General features: G+C 37.3%; 4 protein-coding genes across 5 annotated transcripts in view; 2 read left to right on the plus strand and 2 right to left on the minus strand.

The window, feature by feature from the left end:
* Positions 1–730, plus strand: part of LOC119775635 (unconventional myosin-XIX) — a 28459-nt gene extending 27729 nt beyond the window's left edge. Inside the window, exon 24 of the mRNA XM_038273683.1 lies at positions 64–730. Coding sequence (XP_038129611.1) covers positions 64–177 — 114 coding nt within the window. The 3' untranslated portion in view covers positions 178–730. The remainder of the gene's footprint in view (positions 1–63) is intronic.
* Positions 731–1405: 675 nt separating this feature from the next.
* znhit3 (zinc finger, HIT-type containing 3) lies at positions 1406–6192 on the minus strand. 2 transcript variants are annotated; one of them, XM_038273693.1, is made up of 5 exons: positions 6001–6192; positions 5369–5400; positions 5214–5279; positions 1731–1808; positions 1406–1613 (listed from the first exon to the last, which is right to left on the minus strand). In XM_038273693.1, exons 1-5 carry the CDS (start codon positions 6066–6068, stop codon positions 1429–1431), a joined length of 429 nt encoding a protein of 142 aa, XP_038129621.1. In that variant the 5' UTR covers positions 6069–6192; the 3' UTR covers positions 1406–1428. The 2 variants fall into 2 exon arrangements, with proteins under 2 accessions (XP_038129621.1, XP_038129619.1); XM_038273691.1 differs by having other exon boundaries at positions 1731–1811; positions 6001–6191.
* Positions 6193–7645: 1453 nt separating this feature from the next.
* On the minus strand, positions 7646–8651 carry LOC119775636 (nuclear protein 2-like). Its single transcript, XM_038273685.1, has 2 exons — positions 8330–8651; positions 7646–7952 (listed from the first exon to the last, which is right to left on the minus strand). The coding sequence occupies exon 1, from the start codon at positions 8575–8577 to the stop codon at positions 8347–8349; it is 231 nt and encodes a 76-aa protein (XP_038129613.1). The 5' UTR covers positions 8578–8651; the 3' UTR covers positions 7646–7952; positions 8330–8346.
* A 5716-nt stretch (positions 8652–14367) lies between these two features.
* vkorc1l1 (vitamin K epoxide reductase complex, subunit 1-like 1) lies at positions 14368–24455 on the plus strand. Its single transcript, XM_038273689.1, has 3 exons — positions 14368–14622; positions 19497–19606; positions 21673–24455. Exons 1-3 carry the CDS (start codon positions 14432–14434, stop codon positions 21897–21899), a joined length of 528 nt encoding a protein of 175 aa, XP_038129617.1. The 5' UTR covers positions 14368–14431; the 3' UTR covers positions 21900–24455.
* Positions 24456–25066: the final 611 nt, after the last annotated feature.

Here is a 25066-nt window from a genome sequence, read left to right on the forward strand (position 1 = left end):
TCAAAACTTTCATCAGCTCGGGAATTTTTCCATGATTCTTGTTTATTTTTTAAATCACAACAGGGATCTGTCAAGCTGCATTATCAGCGATCCCCACTTCTTTATGCCGACATGCAGCCGGACCTGAAGAGCGACGTTACGGGGTTCAACGAGATCCTGCTAGAGAAGACTTTATAAAAACGTCATATCATCTGATCTCACACTAAAAAATGACAAACCTGCTCTTTTATTCTCCTCTGCATTTAATTCAGAATATTGAATTGTGTATCTGCCCATGTATTGCAGTTTTAAATAACTTGTATATTTGAGATTATTTCCCAGCCATGTTTATATGTGCCATGCATATCTGATGTAAACATGATTATATTTATTGCAGCATTTTCTATTTTACAGAAGCACAAACTCAAAGCTGATTGTAGTACCTAAAATGTACTGCAGATGGCACAATTTAAGCACTTTAAAGAGTCAAAGCCTGCAGGAGATTATATCTAATTATTAGGCCTTATGTGGTGCCTTTTTCAAAAACCATTTTAATCACAGACGAGCTTTGGATTCACGTATTCAGGTAATTTAAATTTAAAAAAAAAATCATGAGGAATTAAACTTTTAGAAATGTTTCAAATTTCAGTACATTAAAATGAGCTGAATAGGGACTCGCCTACATCCTGCTCCTGGACACAATGTGAACAATTTATCAACAAAAGGGCTGATTAAATAACCAAAAAAAAAATCATTTATTTCTTGGATCTTAAACATATTTTCCATTTCATAACCGGAAGCTTTATCTTTGGTTTAGAGAGATGTGGTTTTTAGTTATTTAGTTGATCAGTTTCAGCATTAAAACCAAACACTGTAGGTTTTATTTAATAGATGAAAACAAAGGGGCTCCAAACATTTCAGTTTTTTTTTTTTCTTTCTTTTAGGTAGTTTTTAGAACATTTTGAAAGTTAAAATCTGGAGACAGCAATGGCAGTAATGTGCATCTCCTTTAACTAGATTATTACAGTAGAACCATCTCCTTCCACATCTTTACCTTGGTTCCTCTTCATGCTTTTTTGTTCGTTTTTTTAGACTTGGGTCGATTTACTTTTGGTATAAGTATGTTTCCTGTATGTCTGTGTTGTCCTTGGACAGACTGGGCCACCTGTCCTTTTCTCACCCTCCCCCCACCCTACAACAGCAAGCAGGTATTGTAAATGGGTGAACCTACCAAAGTCTTTTAAGGACGTCTTAAAAAAAACAAACTTAAATCTAAAAAAAAAGTCAATAAAATTATGTCAATCTTCAGCTCTGAGGAATCAGTTTCTTTGTTTTTAAAGTTGTCTTTATTAGAACATTATATACATACTGTTGCACTATAATTACATTGAGAGCAGCTATGGCAGGTACAAAGAAGATATATAAGAAATGTTGGACACTTTTTATTAATCAGTCAGTTAATGCATTTCCTTCATTTTCAACAACTTTTAAACACTCGTCAGCAAACTCCACAAACAGAGGTTCCTGCATGGCGGCTTTAATCGCAGCGTCTTTGCTTTCTGCGTCGTCAACGGATCGCAGCAGCTGTCTCAGGTGGGGGTTGCAGAGAAGATCTCTCAGCTCTGTTGATTGACCTGAAGAGAAAATGAGAAGTGAAATAAAAACCTAAGAACCCCCCCTCAACAAAAACTAAAAAAAGAGCTTTTCTGAACTCTGGCTGTGGAAGACAAAACGTAAAACTGAATTATTACTTAGTGACTGAAGTCGCTGTAGCAGCACTTTGTCGATGATGTCGTCTTCTTGCAGAAGATCTTCCACACTCCAAGGCTCTGCTGGGAATTTAACAAATTTGCAGAAATTAATTAAGCACCATCATCAAGACATGGTCTCAGTCTGAGACTATATATGGATTATTATGTTCAACTGCACATATCTCACAAACTATGGGAGAAAGTAGCCATTTGCGGTTTGAATTAAATGAGTGCTTGTGGATCATAATGGCCGATTGGCAGAAAAACTGGTGCCTACATGAGCAATGTCACCTGAAGACATAGAGGCGAATATAAAGCTCCTCCAAGAAGGTAAATAAAATCAGAATCTAAAAGTACTGCCGATTTTCCACATAGATGAGTAAATTTAGAGCAAAAAAAAACAAGTTTTTTTCCAAAGGGAAGATCAGGGGTCAGCAACCTTCACAGTCCAAAAATCCAATTTCAGTCTGCTACAAATAAAACTCAACTACCGTATTTTCACGACCATAAGGCGCACCGTACTAAAAGGCGCAGTCTCAGTTATGTGTCCCATTTCTGTATTTAACACACACATAAGGCGCACCGGACTATAGGGCGCGTTTTTTATATACAGGTACATGTCCTCTACCACCTTTAAATACCTCTACTGCGTATTTAAAAATACAGCGGGCCCAAAACTGAGTATGACTGTGCTTTATTAATGTATTTATTACAAAGTATTAATCAAACCTGGCAGCTGGCCGTGAGACAGACACATCGCAGATGACACAGCGCTGTGATTACTCCTAAATTAACTTAAAATCCTGAAACCTGCCGACGGAATATGTTTGCTTTTATGGGTGCCTGCAGTTTAGCCTAAATTATTTAGATGAAAAACACCTGCCATCCACCGCGTGAACCCGGAGGCTGCCCAGCCTAGAGGCTGCTGATGAAAGGATTTCTACTGTCGGTGCACCGCTGGTATGTGGGGGTCTGAGCGCCTCCGACAGAAATAGATAATCTGGATGAACTGACTGCAATTATTAAGTTTTCAGGTGGCCTTTCTCACTTAAAAACATATTAAAACTACTTTATTCCCACTGATCACAGCAAATATAGCTGCAAGATTTAGATTATTTAGATGAAAAAACACCTGCCAGCCACCGCGCTGAAGAGGAGGAGACGCGCCCAGAGGCTGCTGTTGAATTAAGTTTTCAGGTAGAAAAATAGAGCGGGAGCAAAACTGAGTATAATTGTGCTTTATTCATGTATTTATTACAAAGTATTAATCAAACCCATCGAAGTCATCATCCTCTGTTTCTGAATTAAACAGCTGCGCTAAATCAGACATGCCAGTTTCCCCTTCTTCGCTGTCAGAGTCACTTTCCGTGCAGCGCAGCTCCTCAGAAATAATGCCGGCTTTTGCGAAAGCTCAAACAACAGAGCCAGCAGACACGTTAGTCCAAGCATCTACAATCCATCCGCAAACGGTGGCGTAACTTGCCCGGCGCTGCCTTCCACTTCTCCTGAAACTGTGGTCTCTGTCGGCCATCCATCGCTCCCACGCCGCTCGCAGCCTTACTTTGAACGGCCGCTTCACACCGATGTCGAGCGGTTGAAGCTCCTTTGTCAGACCCCCCGGGATAACGGCGAGCACAGTATCCATTTGATTCACCTTTTTTTTCACATCGGCTATGAGATGGGCACGCAGCGATGGTGATGCGTGGAAAAAAACCACCTGTTCTCCTCACATACACCTCCCTCAGCTACGCTTTCATCATCTCCTCATCCATCCAGCCTTTTTCATTTGCGTTAATATCATGTGTCATCAGAGCGCTGTGTCTGTCTCGCTGTCAGCTCCCAGATCAGCTTCTCTGATTGGTTGATGCGGCGCGTCCAGCAGCAAAACTTCAATTTTTCCATCTCGAGCAGCAGCAGCGCGTTGGCAGATGCTTAAACGCTCCTGCTGCTCAAAACGCGCTGCAGGACCTTTTGCTGCGCCTATACGCGCGTCAACCATTTACTTTGCATGTAAACTTGCTGCTTCTGCTGCACCTGCTGGGTCCGGTTCACACCGATGTCGAGCGGTTGAACAGCGAGCACAGCCTTAATTTGTTTCCCCATGTTTTTCACATCAGCTGTGAGATGGGCACGCATGGAGTTACATATTAACAGCGATGGTGATGAGTGGAAAAAAAAACACCTGGTCTCCTTACATTCAGCCACTCTTTCATCATCTCCTCAATGAGGTGGTCTCAAAAGTCGCAGTTACAACACACATAAGGCGCACCGCACCAAAGGGCGCACCGCACATTTTGAGGGAAAAAAAAGACGTTTAAGTGCGCCTTATAGTCGTGAAAATACGGTAGTTATAAGAATAATTACAATCCAAGATAGACCCTCCCAAGAAAGCTAGCTCATAAAGGTTTCTAAATACCTACTACACAAATGAGTTTCTTTCAAATTAAATAATCCATTATTGTACAATTTGAAGCTATAAAAACATAGTGTACAACAACAGAAACAACTTTATAAGTAGAACTTAAGATAAAAAGGAGCCAATCTGACTTTAAAACAGAAAACTACCAACAATTTAAGCTGCATCAAGAGCACTAAATCTGTAATTTAATACAGGTTGAATAAATTATAAACATGGCCAAAAGAAAAAAAAAGTCTTGATCCAGTAAATAGGTGAAAACTATGTTGTTTCATCAGTAAAAAAAAAGAAAAGATTACAACACTTTCCTCATAAGAAATATAAATTAATCTTAGAAAATATCAAGTGGGAAAACCAGACACCAACAGTGCTAAGAGTGTGTAAACTAAAGCATCGCTCTTATCAAAGCAACACTGTTTTAAAAAGGACTACAAACATGTCCTCCAGTGAGATGACAGCTGACTGAGCAAATAACCTGCCATTATCGGAACGCTACATGTTATGCTAGAAAAAGTAGAACAGGGAAAAATATTACAATTCTGCGCATCATAAAAACAAATATTTTAAACGGAAAATCTGCCCCTCATCATCCTCCATAGTTTTCCTATAAGCTTCAGTTGAGGACAGTTAACAGGCTAATCCAAATTCTTTCATAGATTTATGTTGATATTCCTCTCAAGGCTGCCGCAACCCTGCTGTTGGTGCATCTTTCTCTACTACTCGTTTTCCTTCCACGCAACTTTCCATAAATATACATGGATAAAATATCACACAGCAACCAGTTTCTTTAGCATCAACCATTTGTGGTTCATCTGGACATCTGTAAAGTCAGTAATGCTTTCATTTTAAAGACACATCTTGGCTAATGAGGGTGTGAATCTTATTAGTTTTAAATATTTCCCCTTCTAAAATTTTCTAAGCTGCTGGATTTTTGCTTTCATTACCTGTAAGCCATAATAATCAGTTACTATGAATAAAAGTACATTTCTCTATATGATTGATGAATTTATATACTATCTGAGCTTCTCTTTATTACATAAATTACAAAAATATAGAACTATCTTTACCAGATCCAGCAGCATCTTTAGATGCAGGACTTTGTGAAGCCGGTTTCTCAGCAGGAAGGCAGGTGTCTACAAATACATGATGACAAATGTTAACTTCAGGTTTAAAGACAAAGTCCAAAAATGTAAATGTCAACTTTTAGGATTTAAGCTTTTACCTTTGTGTTTCTTGTAACAGCCCAGTGAACAACTGCAAACAATTAAAAAACATAAAGGAAGCAGTAAGTTACCATGGGGATCAGGCATATTTATACTTAATTACTATTATTTAATTTCAGAATAATGTTTATGAATCCTTCATGGAAAAAAACTTACAGCTAAAACAAGGGGAAGGAATGATATCAATCTACCTTAAATGCATTTTCTACTTTAAGTTTCAAAGAGGCCTGTAGGGGGCAATTCAGAAATACCTTTGACCCAAAAAGGCTTCCGTCCCATGTGTTGAAGCGTTTGTGTTATGTTTTTCTTAAAAACATATTTATATAGAAAATAGGAAATAAGCGTACACAGCACCGGGATAAAATATCGACTGCGATCAATTTATTTCTCTTATATTTTAATCACCAACAACATACATAGCTACGCTTTACTCCCGTTGTTTACGTAGTTTTCTGACATGTAGTTTTACCCCTTTAATTTGTACCAAAAGTATAAAACTATTTTTAAGAGACATGCATATAATCCCAAAGATTCTGAGATTTTTAATCTATGTTTACTTATTTAATGCAGATAAACAGGTAAACTAACACGTGACAAACTAGCCTGTAAGCACCCAAACTCGTTTACTTACTATCGTATTCTGCAGCTTGGACATCTGTATTTTGGGGTTTGTTCGCTGCACACGCTGCATATCTGCATTGTTCCAGACGGATACGGTTCTCAGAAAACCAGAAAAATGCTAGATTAATTTCTTTCAGTACGCCAGAGAATGGAAATTATAGTTTCCGGTTGAGAGGTGTGCCTTTCACAATAAAAGCCCCAGTTTCCGCTGCAGAAACATATCGAGCTTCCTATCATTAATGCTAAAAAATATTAGTTGTATTTGGATTATATATTGGAAACATACAACAAATCGTTGTTAAATAATGATTATGTATAGGAGAGGGGGAGTCGGTGGGTCAAGGGATCGTTCTTATATGATCCTGAGTTGTTTGGAGAACCATAATACATTAGGAAATATATAAATGTGATTAAAATAAATGAATTTGCCAGAAAATAAGTTAACATGTTAGGTTTATTCTTTATACATCATGTGCATTGTTATTCTGTTAGCCAGATTAGACAGATTAGAAGGCCTTCCCTCACATTGTGGATGTCACTGTGTGTATGGAGGTCATCTAATCAGGACAGCCTTCATGTCTTTAGAAATACACAGGATATGGGCACATCTTGGAGCCACTCTGATAAAGGGGAGCTATCTGTAGTTCTTGGGCATAGAGGCAAGATGCATACAGGTCAGGGCATTGATGGCGTATCAGTTTTTGATACGGACAGCTAAGCATCCACCTGATGTAACACATGGACTCATGAGGTATAAGAAGCAGGAGATGACCTTGTTTGGGGCTCAATCTTTGCCGGACACTCGCTGACGTTTTTTGAGCCCACAGCTGTGCAAGCTCCAAGCATTTTCTCTGTCCTGTAACGACCTGATCTGGAATTAACTCTGTTACTTTTTTACTCCTGATTTATAGTCCTTTTTTACATGGTTTTACCCAGTCTGAGTTAAGAGTAGTAAATAACTTGCTCCCAGGAAAAGAACCGGTAGGTAAGTCCCGAGGTGCAGCTTCAGGGGGACATAACTTCCATATTAAACAAATATATTATTAATAATATCATTAAGTTGTAAAATGTAATATAAATGTCCCATTAAATAATATAAAATACATTTTAACGTACTAAAATTCCATTAAAAATGTAAACAGCTGAAATGTATTGGAACCTCAAATTTATAGCTATGTGAGAAAGTGGAAGCATCTGGGTTCATTTGTCCACCTATGCAATCAGTGCTAACTGATCTAGTCCTTTGAATACAGGAACACTTTCCAGGAAAGTTATTTTATGACACTTAATTACTCAATAGAAATGACTGCATGTGTTACAGGATCTTGCAAAATCGACTTTTTACACAATAATTGTTTTTTGTAGCAGACCGACGCAAAGTGTCGAGTCAAAAAATGGAAAGGAAATTAGTATTTATTTGGCAATTAGATCTAAATTTGCACACATATGTGTTGTGAATATATTCCCTAAATACACTGCCACCATGTTGAACCATGATGTGGAGATGGATCAAGCCAACTGCAACAAGGGTCAGGCTTCAGAAAACTTAAACTGGGGCAGGGATTCAACATCCAGCAGAGATTGAACGAACGGAACGATCCTGTGAGTGCATTCAAGCAAAGATTTTCAAAGATGAGACAAAACAATGCGACCCATTTCTTTTTCAAATTAAGACATTTTATTCAATCCAGTACAGTTTAATAACACCTGCACCCATCTGACCATATTTATGCCACAAACTTAACCAAGAACACACACAGCTGACCTATATAGCTCTGCACTAAATATTTGCAGAAAGCTGTAACTTGAGAGGGGTGGGTCCAGTTACAAGGCAGGTTAGGAATGGAGAGTTGTCTCGTGACTGATGAGTGGGCATGCCCTCAATGTCACAACCTCCATTTTGCTGGATCAGGAAAGGCAGAAAAAAACTTGGCCGTTGTCAACCTGAGAAATCCATCTGATCTGCAGAGAAAATAATACAAAAAAATTAAGTAAAATAAAGCTTCCTGAGACAAATTAACATGGCTATAACAAGACAATGCAGGACCAACAGGTTTAAATCGTGTTAATACATGCACATGAGCACTATACTGCACTAATATATATAGATATATAATATATCTCTATATCTATATATATACTGCACTACTTTATATGTATATCTATTTGTATATATATCTTTTATTTTGATGCTAAACGTCAAATGAAAGCCAGCTGCATTCTGACAAAGGCAGAGGTTTGACTAGTCAGCAAAAACTGGTTGCTTAAAACAAAAACAACCAAAAAAAGAAAACTTTTACAGTGTTTTAAAGGTTAGACTGCAACATGCTGCGTCTCACCTGTAAACAAAGGGACATCATGAAGAGGCGCTCTTGGTTCTTCTGCGCTTCATTTGGCTATTGTGATATTTCTCAGCGATCTTCCTCTCGTGTCCAGCGGGGCTGTGGCGGTTGGTGTTCAGCTCGATCTCCCTCTTGGTTCGGCCCTTGCCTCCGGCGTGGCAGGGGTATTCGTGCAGGTTGTAATAATCGTACTGATCGTAGTGCGCCTCCTCGAAGGAAGCAAATCTTTCCATATCTGTCGCCATTTGGAGAAAGTGGAGCAGCAGCTGTTTTCCTATCAGTCGGATCTGGGAGCAAGTAAATAGATGACGTCACTCTGTGTTTATATACGCAGAGCAACGTCATCAGGCAGCCTGGTTGTGCTTTCTTCCCTAGTTGTTATTATAGCCTACACCACTGTTGTTATTACAATGTGTGAATTTTTTTTTTTACAACGGATTACTTACAGTTTTATTGATTTATAAATAAAAAAAATTCAGTAATTCTTTTGTTAAAAAAATATGTAAATATTAATATTTGAACATCAGAATGCAATTTTTTATTTTTTTATTTTTTTAATTTATTATTATTATTATTATTATTTAATTGTCTTGATACCAAAGAGAGCCCAACAGATTTTACTTTCACAAGTGGAGCAGTACAGCTATTGCCATAGTGTTCAGCTTGATTTATGCATATAAAGCTTTATTAGGATTATACAGAGAGTATTACAGATATGGACACTGCAATGTAGGTAGAACAGGAAAGGAAAAACTGAAAAAAGGAGAAAAGATTAAAGAAAGAGGAGATAAAAGGGAGATAACAATAAAAACATCTTCAGTCTGCTTCATCACCTTCAAATAGATGTAAAACGAACAGCACAACCAACAGACATGGTACAAGATATACAATAAAGTAACACCTAGAATACTATCACTGAAGTATAACTAGAATTATTTAATCTGACATGTATACTGTCGTATACTGAGAATGCAAGTTTAGCAGATTTCGCCTATATCTGTACACTGACTGTCAACCTCACACCTGAATGTGCATTGATGTGGTTTAACTTATTTCACCTATGAAGTTTTTGAGACAGTATTATTATTATTATTACTACTACTACTACTACTACTAGTAATAATAATAATAATAATAATAATAATTGAATTTTATTGATCTCATATTGGAGAAATGTATCCCTGCATTTAACCCATCCCCTTGGGGGGCAGTGGGCTGCCAATGCCAGCTTTGTGATGCCAGTCGCCATCAACCATGAACAAGCAATTTGTTACCTGGTATGGTGATTAATGCCAATAAACCAAATGCTCTTGCACCATTAGAAACAAAGAGCTCTGCATGAATGAAGACTCCTCTGAGACTGTTCCCAGGCAATCTTCAGCATCTAGAGTGGAGCACGGTCCTCTGTGGGTGAAAATGAGGAGAGCACAAGGTGCTTCCCTGCCAAACACTGAACCATCCCCAGCCGGCTCCTCCCGGCCCCCTCTGGCTTCACACCTACTCCAGCATCGTCTGTCGCTGCTAAACCTGCCGATGGCACTAATGCTGCTTCAACCACGTCAGCCTCTTCAACCCAGGAGGCTAGCACCCTCACAGCATTGTCATCATCATGCTCTTCCTCCCCTGAGCCAGGAGAAGCGAGTGCTTCAGGAGCTGGAGGCAGTAGGAGCTCAACAACAACTGCTGGGGTGAAGCCCAGACAACAGGTCCCTAATGCTCCAGCATCAGATCCTCTTCCACCAGGATAAAAATCCCATTTAGATGCTAAGATCCTATCCAGATCTGTCTGACATCACTGCTGCCAAGCAAACATGAATGATGTGCATTCCATAACTAGATATGGTGACTTAATATCACAATGTTTTTTTATCACTGCTGCTTACCTTATCAAGGCTGCACTTTAAAAAATGAAATTGTCTAGAGAGCTGTCCTAAATGAAATGTCTTTTTTTTTTTACACTTGTGTGTACAAAATGACAAAATAAATCTGTCTAAGTCTAAGTCAATGTAAGGTGAACCCAACTACCTCCATGAATTCTTTGGTGCCAATCCAAATATTATGCACACACGAATATGCACCAAGTGGCAGGCACCATTCAAAATTTCCTTGGGGAGTTTTGAGGTTTATTGTTCTCCTGTTAGAGAAATTTACCTCTGCATTTTTACCCATCCCCTTGGGAAGCAGTTGGCTGCCACTGTGCAGCGCCTGGGGAGCAGTGTTTGGTTAAGGGTCTTTGCTCAGTTGCCCAGAGTGCAGGCTGTGGGGATCAAACCGGGTACTTGCAACCTTCTCGGAGCACAAGTGCACTGCTCTAACCCACAAGGTGAAATCTGCCCCAAATACTCATCTCCAATTCTGATGGAAAGTAAATCTCCACCCAGGTCAAAGTCTCATGCAGCTTCTAGGTTTTCTTTCAGGGTTTTCCTGTTTTACCTCCTCCTTTTATCAGTTTAACAGAGTAATCTTTGTTTTTAAAAATGCATTTATAATGACATTAAAATAGTTGCGTTATCAGGGCCTGATTTTGGGGTCATCTGTTGCTGCCATATCAACTGCAGCAATAAACAGTCCAATCATGTGGCTTATACTTTTTGGTCACATTCCCAATAGCAATAAACAAAAATAACCTGAAGTGCATTTTTCCAGCTCCAGATATTTTTTCTCTGCAGGTGCTAAAGGGGGGCCAAGCATTAAATTGAGGGTCTATGAAGCATCCTTTGTTTCTATTTTTTTAATGCACACTGATGCAAACAAAAACGGGGCCCTCACTACTAAAATCTGCAGTAAACATATACACGCAATGTCAACAATTAAGTGAATAATGAATATGTCGGGTTCTGAATATTTAAAACATGCATGTAGAGTCTAGCATGATACATACAATGTTACAATCAATTCACTGTATTTTTCCTAAGATAATGGGAGAACTAAATACAGTGAATTAAGCAGCAACACCCACATATGTACAGCTATTAATAGGCAAATTAATTATGAATGAAGAGTTACCTATAATAAACTAGTATATTTTTCATTTAAAGCTCTCTGCAATGGTTGCATCAGATAATAATTGTTGGACCCCATGATAATAATAAAAAAATCTATCTATCTATCTATCTATCTATCTATCTATCTATCTATCTATCTATCTATCTATCTATCTATCTATCTATCTATCTATCTATCTATCTATCTATCTATCTATCTATCTATCTATCTATCTATCTATCTATCTATCTATCTATCTATCTATCTATCTATCTATCTACTTTAGCTGAAGCGACCCCTATGGCTCCCCCTACTGCTGCCACTGCTGTAGTGCAAGAACAACAATAAACAAAAAGCTTTGATAACTAAAAATGACAAATGAAACTAAATTATTACACTCAATACAATTCGAAAATACTTTATTAATCGGAAAGGCAAATTAAATGCCTTAATAACACATAGGTTTTATTTATTTAATTACCAGTTGTTGTAGATGTTGATAGCTAGGATCTTCTGTAGCGCTCAGTCTTACAACAGATCAGAATTCTGACTTTTTTCTCAGAATTCTGACTTTTTTTGAGAATTCTGACTTTCTTTTAGAATTTTGAATTTAATCTCAGAATTCTGGCTTTAATCTCAGAATTCTGACTTTTTTTTAGAATTCGGACTTTTTTCCTCAGAATTCTGAATTTATTTTAGAATTGTCACTTGATCTCAGAATTCTGACTTTACTCTCAGAATTCTGAATTTTTCTCAGAATTCTGACTTTAAGCTCAGAGTTCTGACTTTAATCTCAGAATTCCAAACTTTTTCTCAGAGTTCTGACTTAAATCTCAGAATTCTGACTTTTTTCTCAGAGTTCTGACTTTAATCTCAGAATTCTGACTTTTTTTCTCAGAATTCATTCTGACTTTAATCTCAGAATTCTGACTTTTTTCTCAGAATTCTGACTTTTATATCAGAATGCTGACTTTAATCTCAGAGTTCTGACTTTAATCTCAGAATTCTGACTTTTTTCTCAAAATTCTGTCTTTTTTCTCAAAATTCTGAATTAAACTCAGAATTCTGACTTTTATCTCAGTATTCTGACCTTAATCTCGGAATTCTGACTTTTTTCTCAGAATTCTGACTTTTATATCAGAGTTCTGACTTTTTTCTCAGGATTCGTTCTGACTTCAATCTCAGAATTCTGACCTTAATCTCGGAATTCTGACTTTTTTCTCAGAATTCGTTCTGACTTTAATCTCAGAATTCTGACTTAATCTCAGAATTCTGACTTTAATCTCGGAATTCTGACTTTTTTTTAGAATTCGGACTTTTTTCCTCAGAATTCTGAATTTATTTTAGAATTGTCACTTGATCTCAGAATTCTGACTTTACTCTCAGAATTCTGAATTTTTCTCAGAATTCTGACTTTAAGCTCAGAGTTCTGACTTTAATCTCAGAATTCCAAACTTTTTCTCAGAGTTCTGACTTAAATCTCAGAATTCTGACTTTTTTCTCAGAGTTCTGACTTTAATCTCAGAATTCTGACTTTTTTTCTCAGAATTCATTCTGACTTTAATCTCAGAATTCTGACTTTTTTCTCAGAATTCTGACTTTTATATCAGAATGCTGACTTTAATCTCAGAGTTCTGACTTTAATCTCAGAATTCTGACTTTTTTCTCAAAATTCTGTCTTTTTTCTCAAAATTCTGAATTAAACTCAGAATTCTGACTTTTATCTCAGTATTCTGACCTTAATCTCGGAATTCTGACTTTTTTCTCAGAATTCTGACTTTTATATCAGAGTTCTGACTTTTTTCTCAGGATTCGTTCTGACTTCAATCTCAGAATTCTGACCTTAATCTCGGAATTCTGACTTTTTTCTCAGAATTCGTTCTGACTTTAATCTCAGAATTCTGACTTAATCTCAGAATTCTGACTTTAATCTCGGAATTCTGACTTTTCTCAGAATTCTGACTTTAATCTCAGAATTCTGACTTTAATCTCGGAATTCTGACTTTTCTCAGAATTCTGACTTTAATCTCAGAATTCTGACTTTTTTCTCAGAATTCTGACTTTTATCTCAGAATTCTGAACTTTTTCTCAGAATTCTGAATTAAACTCAGAATTCTGACCTTAATCTCGGAATTCTGACTTTTTTTCAGAATTCTGACTTTTATATCAGAGTTCTGACTTTTTTCTCAGAATTCGTTCTGACTTTAATCTCAGAATTCTGACTTAATCTCAGAATTCTGACTTTAATCTCGGAATTCTGACTTTTCTCAGAATTCTGACTTTAATCTCAGAATTCAGACTTTTTTCTCAGAATTCTGACTTTTATCTCAGAATGCTGACTTTAATCTCAGAGTTCTGACTTTAATCTCAGAATTCTGAACTTTTTCTCAGAATTCTTACTGAATTCTGACAGCTAACAAACATGTTAGCATCAAGTTGTAGCCATGTCTGTTTTAAAGACCAGCTCTCTTGTTTTAATCACCTTCTGTTCTTCCAGTAATGAAATAGCATCACCAGGGACCCCTTGGGCAGATAAAAAGTTGTCTGATTCCGTCATTTTCCACCAATGTGTTACTGGTCTTCCCAAACAACTCACATATTTGTTAGTGAAGCTGAGTGCTCCCACATCTCTTCCTTCATGGTGCCCATCTACATTAAGATCCAAAATTCTGAGATTAAAGTAATATTTCTGAGAAATAAGTCAAAATTCTGAGATTAATTTAGAATTCTAAGAAAAAAGTCAGAATTCTGACTTTTATCTCATATTATATTGAAATAAAATTATAAATCAGTTAACTTTTTGTTTTTTCAGTGGCCATAATCCTTTTCCCTAAAATTCCGTTTGAAGTAACAGATTATAATTAAAAATGTCTCCGGACCTTTACTGATTTTTAATTAGTGATCCCTGCTCTAGATGTTATTACACTTCTCGTCTCAATGCTATCTCTACACATCATTAGTTTCCTTTCCTCTACTATCCTCTGGATGCATTCTGCTGTCTGGCCCCGCCCCTTATGGGGTGACACGTCCTGACGTTTTTCCACGTCGCAGCTCTGCCTCAATCAGGCGAACCTGCTGCGTGTGCATGCGCGTCTCCAGCTAGGCCAGAGAGTGATGGCGGCGCCCGTCCTGAGAGTGTCCACCCCTCGGTGGGAAAGAATAGCCCGGCTCCTCGTCTGCCTGCTGGGTATTCTGCTTTCTCTGTATGCGTTTCACGTCGAGAGGGAAAAGGCCCAGGACCCGACTTATAAGGCCATGTGCGACGTCAGTAGCTCCATCAGCTGCTCTAAAGTGTTCAGCTCCAGGTAATTTGAATTCAGCAAAGAGCGCCTTCTGTGGTGCTCAATGAAGCTGGCTGCTATTATGGCAATCTGGGAAGGGTCGCGCGCTCTAACGCTGTCAAAAGGACTCGGCTAATGTTTGACTGCTGCTCTGAGAGGCGGAGGCTTAGCTATAAAAGTTATATTTTCACTGCAGGGATGCCGATAGATATTTTTAGGACCTATAACTTTAGGAATAAGCTCACTGTTTTTAAATAAGCACAACATTAGCTATTTAGCTTGACAAAGCTAACGATGCTAACCATTAGCCGGCAGGCTAAGTTACGTTCATTTGGCTTTATTTTTGGAGAAGAAATCTTTTAATTTGAATTTAATTGTTGTAGTTTAGCAACAGTAGGTGAATCTACGAAACTTCAGCTGCTCCGGAAGAGTCTTGAGGTGATAGATGAGCCTTTCTGATTGCTGTTACTGGTGAATTAAACTGGGAAATCCTGTGGTTTAACTTTTTCATATGGCTCTATTTCATGAGTTTTTTTGTTTTTACTCTTTCCACGAGGATAACATTTTTTAAAGTAAAGATTTAAATGTGATTTAAAAAGGTTTATTCTACCTTAGAAAAAGTACATATTTACATGTTATGACTGAGCTGTGGATTTATAACAGTTTAATTGAAAAGAAAAAAAGATGAAAACAAACAGTCGTGCATTTAATTTACAAGAGGACTTTTATAATTTAAAAAATACTATATTCCTATCCTACTTTAGCACTACCGTTAAAAAAATGTTTTTTCCAAGGTTAAACGTGTTTAAAATGTGATATTACAAGGCATATTTCACATAAGTAAATAATTGTACAAATGTATTTGTTTTGACTGAGCAGATTTTGTGTAACAGGCAAACATTAAAACAAACAGGAAAAGAAACAAAGTTGGCAAAACGAACAGTCTTTACATTTAAAAGTGAGCTTTCGTATTTATATGAAATTCTTGATATAATGCAATAGTAATACTATTCGGGGTTTTTGTTACAAAGGATTAACGCTTCTTTAACGATTTCCTGAAATTTACGGCCTCCACTTTAGCGCCTTGGCATTGGAGCTAAATGTCCCCATCTACCCTGAACCCTTACAGGGACCCTGAACATATCAGACACTGCTGCCAGTTCCTCATGCGGTCTCAGGTCAACTGATAAGCCTGATGCTACAACAAATAGGCTTTGTTTTGTTTCTGAATGGTGTAGATTGGCTTTAATCATCTAATCAGTTTGATTTAAGATTACACACATCAACTAGTGTTCCCATCTCTTTTAAACAATAGTAAATAAAGAGCAGGTATGGATCGGAAGGTGCAGACAGGAGTGTAAATGCCACTTAAATTATAGCATCAAAAACTGATTGTAACATGCAAATAAAAACACAGATAAACTCAACATGTTTTAGTTCCTGCTGATGTATCTAAGAAGATTGAATATACATTTTGAGAAAATTCAAGGACAGTTTTATTGGCTTTTATCTAATTATTGTAGTTGGTCCAAAACCTGCCCTCTTGTATTGATCTTTTTTTTTTTTTCTTCAGACCCTCCAGGATGATGTATATATATGTTTTATGGAACTTGTTTTTATGTACCAAATATGGCATTACATTTCTGTAATTTTTAAATTTTTTTACTCATCACTGGCCATAAACTAAGCATGTATAGTCTTGTAAAAGTCTTGGTCTAACAAGTTTTGATACAAGCGGATCCAGATCCGGCAAAACAGTCCAAATGAAAGTCAGATTTAATACGATGATCTTAGTTATTTTTGGAAAACCTACAGATGGGAAAAATCAGCTTAATAAATGTTTCTTAAATATACAAAACAGAAAAATCTCTGCACTGGAAATCATTACTGTTTGACTTATTTTTTTGTATAAAATAATCTAATAAGCTCATATTTTGTTCATTTAAAAAATCTGTTTTGTTATAAACAAGTTTAATAATATTTAAATAAACACGTTCTTGTGTATTTAGTCAGTATTTAATAAACAAGCACAATAAATAGTTAAGTAATGACGATGTAATTTTTCATTTAAACTTGAAAAGTAAAGAAAACCCCTAAATTTTATAGAAAGATCCTCGTGATAGCAATAAAAACTTAGGTTTTTAATAAAGTTGCTACTTATCATTTAGTTGATCAATAAGTTTAAACATCTATAGATTAGATTCATAGTCAGGAGCCATCTTAAGTTGCCACATTGGGTATAAAAAATGAAGAAAACCTGCCTGATGGATAAAAGGTCATGAGGAAGTACAATGTCCCTGGAATGTGGGCCGTTTAGGACCTGTCGTCGCTTTGTTTGAGGATGGCTTAAACTATGAGTAGAATTGGTAGTGATAATTTACAGCTAAAAAAGAACATCGGTTTATTTCCTGATCAGCCAAACATTTATATAGAATAACTTTAGAGTGGGTGACTTTGACAACTTTTATAGTTGCGTGAGTAATGATTAATGATCTGGAAAGAGATTCCCATGTTGTGGTAACTTTGACTCAACATACTACAGTTTTATTTTGTGATTTATTTTTGAAAATAATTTTTATATAAAACAAAAACTAATGATTTTTTTTTTTCCTCTGGCAAATTAATGTGTATACTAGTTTGTTTGTATTGACACACAGACTTGACCAAAATGCAGATAAACACACTGAATTTAAAAGGTGCATATTAAATACAACTTTTCTTCATTTTACACTTAATAGAATAACACTTTAAGTCTAACAAAATATATTACTCAGTAAATCAGTCAACCAGCATGCAGAATTGACACGTGTTTCTTGTGTAGATTTGAAAATAGTTTTAGCTTAAGAGAATAATGAAATGCTAAATTCATGACTATTGGCTTTTTAATACAAAAAGTCAAACTATAATTTGTATCTATGTTTTTTTGTAAGTGAAAGAAAAGTGAAGTAGCCTTCCCCCCCCCTTTTTTAAAAGTCAACTAACTAACAGTGCAACTGGAAAAAAAACCTCATGGTTTTTGGGTTTTTAGTTAAAAGCTGTTTTGAAACATTAATATAACTTGGTGCTGTTAATCTGCACATAAATCACAGTAATTGACATAAAGAAAACACTCAGTGTTTTGATTGGTTGTATAAATAAACTGATTAAACTTCTAGTAATGATCTAGCATGTTTTCTATATTTGATAATTGTCTGTTTCTTTAATCGAGAATTAATTTGGTTCTTTGAAAGATGACTTATGATAAACTGGAATAAATTTGGGAAAGCGCTATCTGGGAAAAGCTATAGTTAAAACTCTTTTGTCACATTTGAAATTACAGGCTTGAATATAATTCAATTAACTAATATTATCGTAGGGTATAAGGAGATATAAAAAATGGATATAAAAAGGTTGACATATTAAGACAAAATATCAGACTAGTTTGCTTGAGTTGAGCGCTAAAAAAAGAGCAGGATTTAAACAAACCCCTTTTAGAATAACGTGAGATATTAAGCTTAGTAATGATGTTTCATTCATAGTCTATCGTCAGACTGTAATTTAAGAAAACCAGACTCAGCCGAATTTGATGGAGCTTCCCTACCACACCAAACTTCCTCTCCCAGTATAGCTGGGGCATAAATGCTGAGGCTGTGCACTAATTTAATTGCATTTTTTATGGTTTTTGTTTCGATAAATAAGCAACTACAGCTTTTGTCTGATATCCTATAAAATGCACGATATGCTTTTTATAGCTAGCGGCTATTCTGAGCACAAGGATTAGCGTGGAGCTCTGGTTTTCTGACTGGCAGCTGGCATAAATTAGAAGTTGGTTGTCATTCCGGATAAGCATCACACATTGAGCTGGGATATAAAACCTACTTTCTGACAGATTACTGCTCGATCTGGTTCCCAGCTTAAAGAGAAGGGCATTTAGGAATATTTTTGGATGAAGCTTAGACAACTGTGAAGTGTCTCTATAGAACCTGCTAGCAATAAGAGAGACAATGAATATTTCCCTGTTATTTCCTATATGCTTTGGGCAGAGGAGAAACAAAACCTGCAAAGTCCAGCAAGTGCTGCCATTTTGGAAGAAACCTGAACATGCTAAACGGCTATGGAGGACCTAGAGAGTTACTGAGAAAGCAAACCAGCTAATTTAAAATTAACATTTAAATCAGACAATTTGAAAAGCATAATTTGATAAAAAATAAATAACTAAATTTCAAATAAGACTGCCACAAACGGTTAACAAAAGGACCAATAAGGGAGCTGGTTACATCTGAGCAGCAACTCTGATTGTTTAAACTGGTAATGAGTAATAACATATATAATTTAATAAGCAATGAATTACTTATGAAAGACTGAAATTTGAAAATGAAAACACGTTTTCAAATTCCAGTATTGAATAAGTGGTTAATAAAAATACAAGTTTCTTCTTCTATTCTCTTTAAAAATTAAATTCAAAGTGCGTAATTAGAAAATGCTTTTCAAACTGCATGGATTAAATGTTAAATTTGAAATGGCTGGTTTTCTTTTTCACTGAATCTCTAGTTCCTCCAGGAACGGCATGTTTCGACTGATCATGAAATGCTGCAAGGCCTTAAGAGTTTTCCAAGAAACAACTTTTATCTCAAATTCCTTGAAGTAAAAGCAATAAAATCCATCTTTGAACACAAAACGAACACAGAAGCTTTAAATGGCAGCACCAATGGCTGTCAGAGAGGAAAAGTGTTGAGTTGGTCGATTGAACAACTTAATCTGTCTGTAGTTTTGCTCTCTAAGAATACAGGATTCCCTCATTGGAAGGACCTGTTTTATTAACTGCCTCATTTATAGTTCTGATGATACAAAAATCTGATTTGTTAGATTGCTGTGTTTGAATGAAACTCTTTGTTCTTGGCGTTTTTTTCCTGGTTTAGGTGGGGTCGAGGTTTCGGACTGTTGGGGTCCATATTTGGGAACGACAGCGCGCTGAACCAACCCAACAGTGTCTACGGGATACTCTTTTATGCCTTTCAGCTCCTACTAGGTAAGATGCAGCGTTGGTAGATGTGAGCTGTGTGTGTATACTGCATATGTAGCTCCAGATAGCACCAGTTCATCTAAATACCCAGCTAAACTTGACATCATTTTGGGATGATATTGGGTCACACTGCAGCTGAGCAATGATTCTGCTCTTGTTCTACTTGTTGAAACATGAACGCTTCCTGCTGCATGCTCAGTTATGCTGGTGGACTTGCCCGGCCACCTGGGCTTGCCACCAAGCATTAAGCCAGACGGCTGACTTTTCATTTGACTAACACAGCAGCAGCCCAGTTAAACCAAACTGTCAGGATTTCCATAAGGCGATACAAACTTTGAATAGTTTCAGCTCCAGTGGGAAGTAAGCAGCACCTTGGCATCTAACTTTATAACATGTTATGTAGTGGCTTTGATTTATATAAACAGTTTTCTATGAGAGTCGCCAATACACAACAGGGCAATCTTATAAAGCACAGAGAAAATGAAACATGGCTTCAAAAATCATTACAAACATTAATCTGAAAGGTGCTGTGGGTACAATAGCAAGTCTCAGCTTTTGTATCCATATAGGGTAATAATTTTGCCCTTTCTTTTGTTGAAAATAGCTCGAGCTCAGTTGGCTGATCAGATTTAGGTCTGGGCTTTAAATTATTATTTGGAAGGATTGTGTTGATAAAGCCTGGCTGTTTCAGTCTTTCTAGAAAAGTTGGCTAAGAGGGCTTCTCTTTCTCTCTGGACTGGTCCAACCAGATCCCTTCCCCATTCCTTGTTATTAGGAACGATGGCACTCTGTGAGATGGCCTTATCTTAGGGTGTTGCTTTCTTTTATTGCCTAGAACAAAATGTAAAGCTTTTTTCATATAATTACCAATAAATCTGTCTGGATTGTTCCTTGGACTCCATGTTTGTTCCCTGACAAACCTCTGAGGCCGTCACAGACATGTTGGATTTATACTGAGTTTAATTTGAAGTCATACTTGTACCAAAAGGGCAGACAAGCAGTTTTATTTAGAAAAAAACAAATGTAAGCTAGTCTACATGCTTAAAGATTCAAAACATTGGGGTCCCTAATATGTGACACGCATATTAGGGAAGGAGCATGAGTTCCTGGTCCTTCTCTGCTCTTGGTTTTTATGTGTCTGTAGATTCTCTCCTACTGGCTTCTGTGCTCTCGCCGAATTTTGTCCCATGATGAGAAAGTAAACTGCCTGTGATTGGTTGCTTTTCAGGAAATCCTGCCTCTTAAAGCAGCTCTCTCTTCCTGGTTGCGGCTGGAAATGTTAGCACAGCATCCTCAGTACCTTCTGTTTGACACTTGAAGACAGTTGGTTGCTTTGGATTCTATTTAGAACGTTCAGATTAAAGCGGATTGAATATAAAAAGCACACCACACTTTTCAGATTTTTGTCTGTAAACCATGTATCCATGACATTCATAATTATACACCACTCTGTGTTTGTCCATCATATAGAGTTATAATAACCCTGATCGTTAAAGGGGGCTTTAAAAAATGTGCTGTAAATCCAGAAATGTGTAAAATGCGGCTTTAGGGACGGATCAAGTCTGTGAATGAGACATTGTGCTGCTCCTGTGAGGGATCTTTGTTAACAAATACGCGTCACAGAATCGATGATCAGGACATTTTTTGTGAAACCACTTGTTTAATTTATTAACCTTTGACGTCTGTCAGTTTTTCTTTTCACTGTAAAGGCTTGGTTTGTTTACAGTCTACCACAGGCTGTTTATGGTAGACCCTTAAGGTTAAGGAGGCTTATTGTTACTGACGAGGTGAAAAAAAACATGATAGAAAATGTAATTTCCAACTGTCTCATGAAGACCAAACACTGAGAAAACTCTTGTGATGAAACTCCATGTGATGCCAGCACAATATGACCAGTCTGCTGAGCGGTAAAAGGTGAATGTCATCACGAGGAGGCGCTTGGTATGAAAGGAGAACTGTCTGATCCACGGCGAAAACCCAGACTCATCAGCTTTGCTTGTGCAAGTTGTTTTTTTTTTTCTTCTTTTTTCTCTCCTGCTCAGCTAAGCTTCAGTTTGTGTCTCTCGCCATAGGAATGACCGTCAGCGCAATGGCCGCCCTTTTTCTCATGACGACGTCCATCTTGTCGGTGATGGGCTCGCTCTACCTGGGCTACATCCTCTACTTTGTCCTAAAGGACTTCTGCGTCATCTGCATCACCACGTATGCGCTGAACTTCATTCTGTTTATCCTCAACTACAAGCGACTGGTTTACTTGAACGAGGCCTGGAAGCAGAAGCTTCAAGCCAAGCAGGACTGAGCTGCACAGAGAGTCACGGTTTAAAAAAAGAAGCAAAAATAAAAAAGAAAACCTGACAACAACAACAATGAAACAAAAGAAAACAACAAACAGTGAACGTGACCTCTGAACATTTGACTTGCCACCAGGAGACCTTGCTTCCAAACAATGTTTATTTCTGCTGTGTGTTTAAAAAAATGAAGAAATTTAACTTAAATGTTGGGCTTAACATCTCAATATTGATTGCTAACACTGAAGGATTTGTAAGTGAAAGATGGTTTTTGTTCTTTTAATCCCCTCCCTTCCCTGTTTAACCACTCAGTGGTTGGCCCAGCTGCCTGAATTTCAGCGAGTGGGAAACACAGCCGCCTGAGGAAGCCCTCATGGCACGCACCAAATGGAGGACCCTTTCAACGACATAAAAACTGGATCGTAGAAAAGAAGATAAAAGGACATTAAATGGTATAGTTGGAATTAGTAGAGATCATCTGTACTAAAGTGCTGAGCAAAGGTCCCCAAGTCCAAACAAAACACATCTGGTTGCCGTTTAGTTTGCAGATAAGGTCTTACAGCAGGTTGAGAAGAGGATGATGCAATGATTACCGTTTATAAAGAATCGTTTGTTTTGTTTCTTTTTTCCATGTTTACACTTCGTAGTACATTTCTTTTTATTGATGAGGACCACTAAAATAAACATGGGACATTGTGAGATGATTTGTGTAGATCAGTACGTTTGTTTGTTTTATTTCTGCAATTCTGTAAATAGCTGCTGAGCAATATTCAGGGCTTGGTTTGGAGGAAAGAAACTGAGCTGCAGATGAAAATCCAATCAACAGGAAGACTGTGGTAGATGTGGAAGATCGCTGATCGAGATCGGGAAGTGCTTGTCGGGCACATGGGTCAGGAGGATCTTTGTTTATATATGGAGATAATTACACCAGAAACAGATCTGCAGGTTATTTTCACAGGTTGCTCAAAGGCACCCTCACTACCTTTTTTGTTTTTGTTTTTTTAACGTATGTGTAAGAAGCATTCCTAACCACCTCACAGGGTGGGATCCATTAAGACTTATGTGCCTATAGGAGTTTTAAGGTGAATTACCTTCCATTTTTCCTAAGTGTTTTACTTTTTTGGGGGGGGTTAAATACTGACACCGAGGTTTTTGTTTATATCGGTTTTATCGTCTTGGTGACATCGTTCCATTTGTTTGTTTTTGTAAATGAGGAGCCAAGGCGTGGGCCGGGATGGGATTCTCACTATCTGACAAGCTTGACTAAATATAACACAATGTCGTGCTTTTCACAGTGTTAATTGTGCAAATTATCCTTTTTTTTGTCTTTTGCAGAGTAAGCAGATAATAGGTGGTTAACCGGTCAGGCTGTTTGAGTTTTGCCAACTTTTTAGAGCTAAACAGTGTTACTTTAAGGTCTGTGGCCCGGGCTACTTTAGTGATCAAACCCTGAATGTCAATTATTTCAGAACAAACTTCTCTCCTTTAAAACAAAAGTTACATTCAAAATGGTGCAGCAACAAGAGGGGGAGGGGTAATGCTGCTACTTTTTACAGCATCTCAAGGAAATTAATTTAAACCACAGGAGGGTTAAATTTGCAGATGATTACATATTTTTGACGTTCCGGCCTTTAGATGGTAACAAACGTAAAGAAACTACCGTTCTGGTCCGACTTTCTACTCAGCTAGCTGGGATGACATAAAGTAGCTTCTAACTGCTCCTTTAATTTCACATTTATGTTGTTTTTGCAAACAGAAATATTTTATTTTTTAATGGTAGCTGATTGGCAATGCACAGCAGCGTGTAGGCGAGGGTCAATTGGGAGGGTTGCATTATTCTATGCCCAATATATTCAGAGGTTTTAAAAAAAGAAAAAAAGCTCTCTCTGGTGTCTATTTAAAATGGACCTAAAGTTGGAAGACTGAGAGGGACACTTCCTGGTACAGCTGGATCCCCGTACCCGGCCCATGCCTGCAGGAAGCCACCGAAGTGTTTGCCCTCTTGTTTTCCTAGAGGTAGCAAAAGGCTGCTACACTGTGATCGTCTGCTCAAGGGGGTAGAGCTTCCAGCTGGCTCAGGAGTCTTAAAGTCTGGCGGATGCACTAAATACTGCTTGTGTTTGGCGTAACTTTGGTGTCTGTTGGGGGAATCATGGGTTACATGGAAAAAAAACAAAGCTGGTGCACTGTTGATGTAAACTCATGCGTTTTTTAAGAGAACCAAATGTTGCGTTAAGCCATATGTGTATTTCTGTTTTGTTCTGATGAGACAACAGAGTCCCTCACCATTCTTCTTTTTTGTTTCTTTAAACCACACCAGGTTTTAGATCAAACAACGGGTTGAAGCAGAATCAGACTGCTCTGCGGAGAAAGCCCATGTAGCTTGTAGAAAGATTGAAATTCTTCCAGCCAGGATTCATCCTTTTTTTTTTTTTTTTTTTTTCTTATTCTATGGCCGTAACCCAGTTGGACACTTACAAAGATCTGTAACCGTCACTGTAATAAATGTAATGGTCTGAGTCATCTGTGGTAATAAACCATCTCGCCTATGGTCCCCTTTCTTAGTACGATTTGCATCCTGTTGTAAATGAAGGGAGCGTTTAAGTGCTGATAACTGTTGAACTGTGCTTCTAGAGATAAATCAATCCCGGCACGTTTCCATTGCTCATGGCGGTTCATGTTGACCATTTTCCAAGGCAGACCTCTAATCTCTTTCCTCCTTTACATTCCAGGCAGCCATTCTTTTCTCTGCTGACCATTATCCGATTATTACTTATGAAAAGGCATGGGCTGCCATGAACTTTAACTGGAGTAACTTTGACTAAAAACCCCACAGCTTCATTTAACTCAAAGCACATGTGTAATGTTTTATTACTGCAGTCTTGATGTAACTAACTCAGGTGTCTTCCATAGTTTTAAAAAGTGAGATTTGATTTCAATCAATTTTAAAGTCTGAAAATTAATAATTTCCAGATTATCTTATTCTACTGAAAAATGTAATTATAAAGAAATTGTGGTAATTTTTTTTTTTGCATCAGTTTATACTTAAATGATGACATATTCGGCTTGCCACAACTTGAGTGTTTGTCTTTACAGTCAAGTGAGATTTATTTTTTATCACCAGATAAAATGCATTTAAGTTCAAAATCGTGCATCTCATTGGATCTTTTGCCTCTAT

Source organism: Cyprinodon tularosa, unplaced genomic scaffold (genome assembly GCF_016077235.1).
Source record: "Cyprinodon tularosa strain WSP-4 unplaced genomic scaffold, ASM1607723v1 ctg885, whole genome shotgun sequence".
In the NCBI taxonomy this organism is placed as follows: Eukaryota; Metazoa; Chordata; class Actinopteri; order Cyprinodontiformes; family Cyprinodontidae; genus Cyprinodon; species Cyprinodon tularosa.

Coding starts and splice junctions, on each gene's coding strand:
- LOC119775636 (XM_038273685.1), bottom strand. CDS start 8,577: ATGGCGACAGATATGGAAAGATTTGCTTCCTTCGAGGAGGCGCACTAC.
- znhit3 (XM_038273691.1), bottom strand. CDS start 6,068: ATGCAGATATGCAGCGTGTGCAGCGAACAAACCCCAAAATACAGATGT. Junction 5,401..6,000: donor CCAAGCTGCAGAATACGATA/GTAAGTAAACGA, acceptor AATTGTTTGCAG/TTGTTCACTGGGCTGTTACA. Junction 1,812..5,213: donor TAAAGATGCTGCTGGATCTG/GTAAAGATAGTT, acceptor TTAAATTCCCAG/CAGAGCCTTGGAGTGTGGAA.
- vkorc1l1 (XM_038273689.1), top strand. CDS start 14,432: ATGGCGGCGCCCGTCCTGAGAGTGTCCACCCCTCGGTGGGAAAGAATA. Junction 14,623..19,496: donor TCTAAAGTGTTCAGCTCCAG/GTAATTTGAATT, acceptor TTCCTGGTTTAG/GTGGGGTCGAGGTTTCGGAC. Junction 19,607..21,672: donor TGCCTTTCAGCTCCTACTAG/GTAAGATGCAGC, acceptor CTCTCGCCATAG/GAATGACCGTCAGCGCAATG.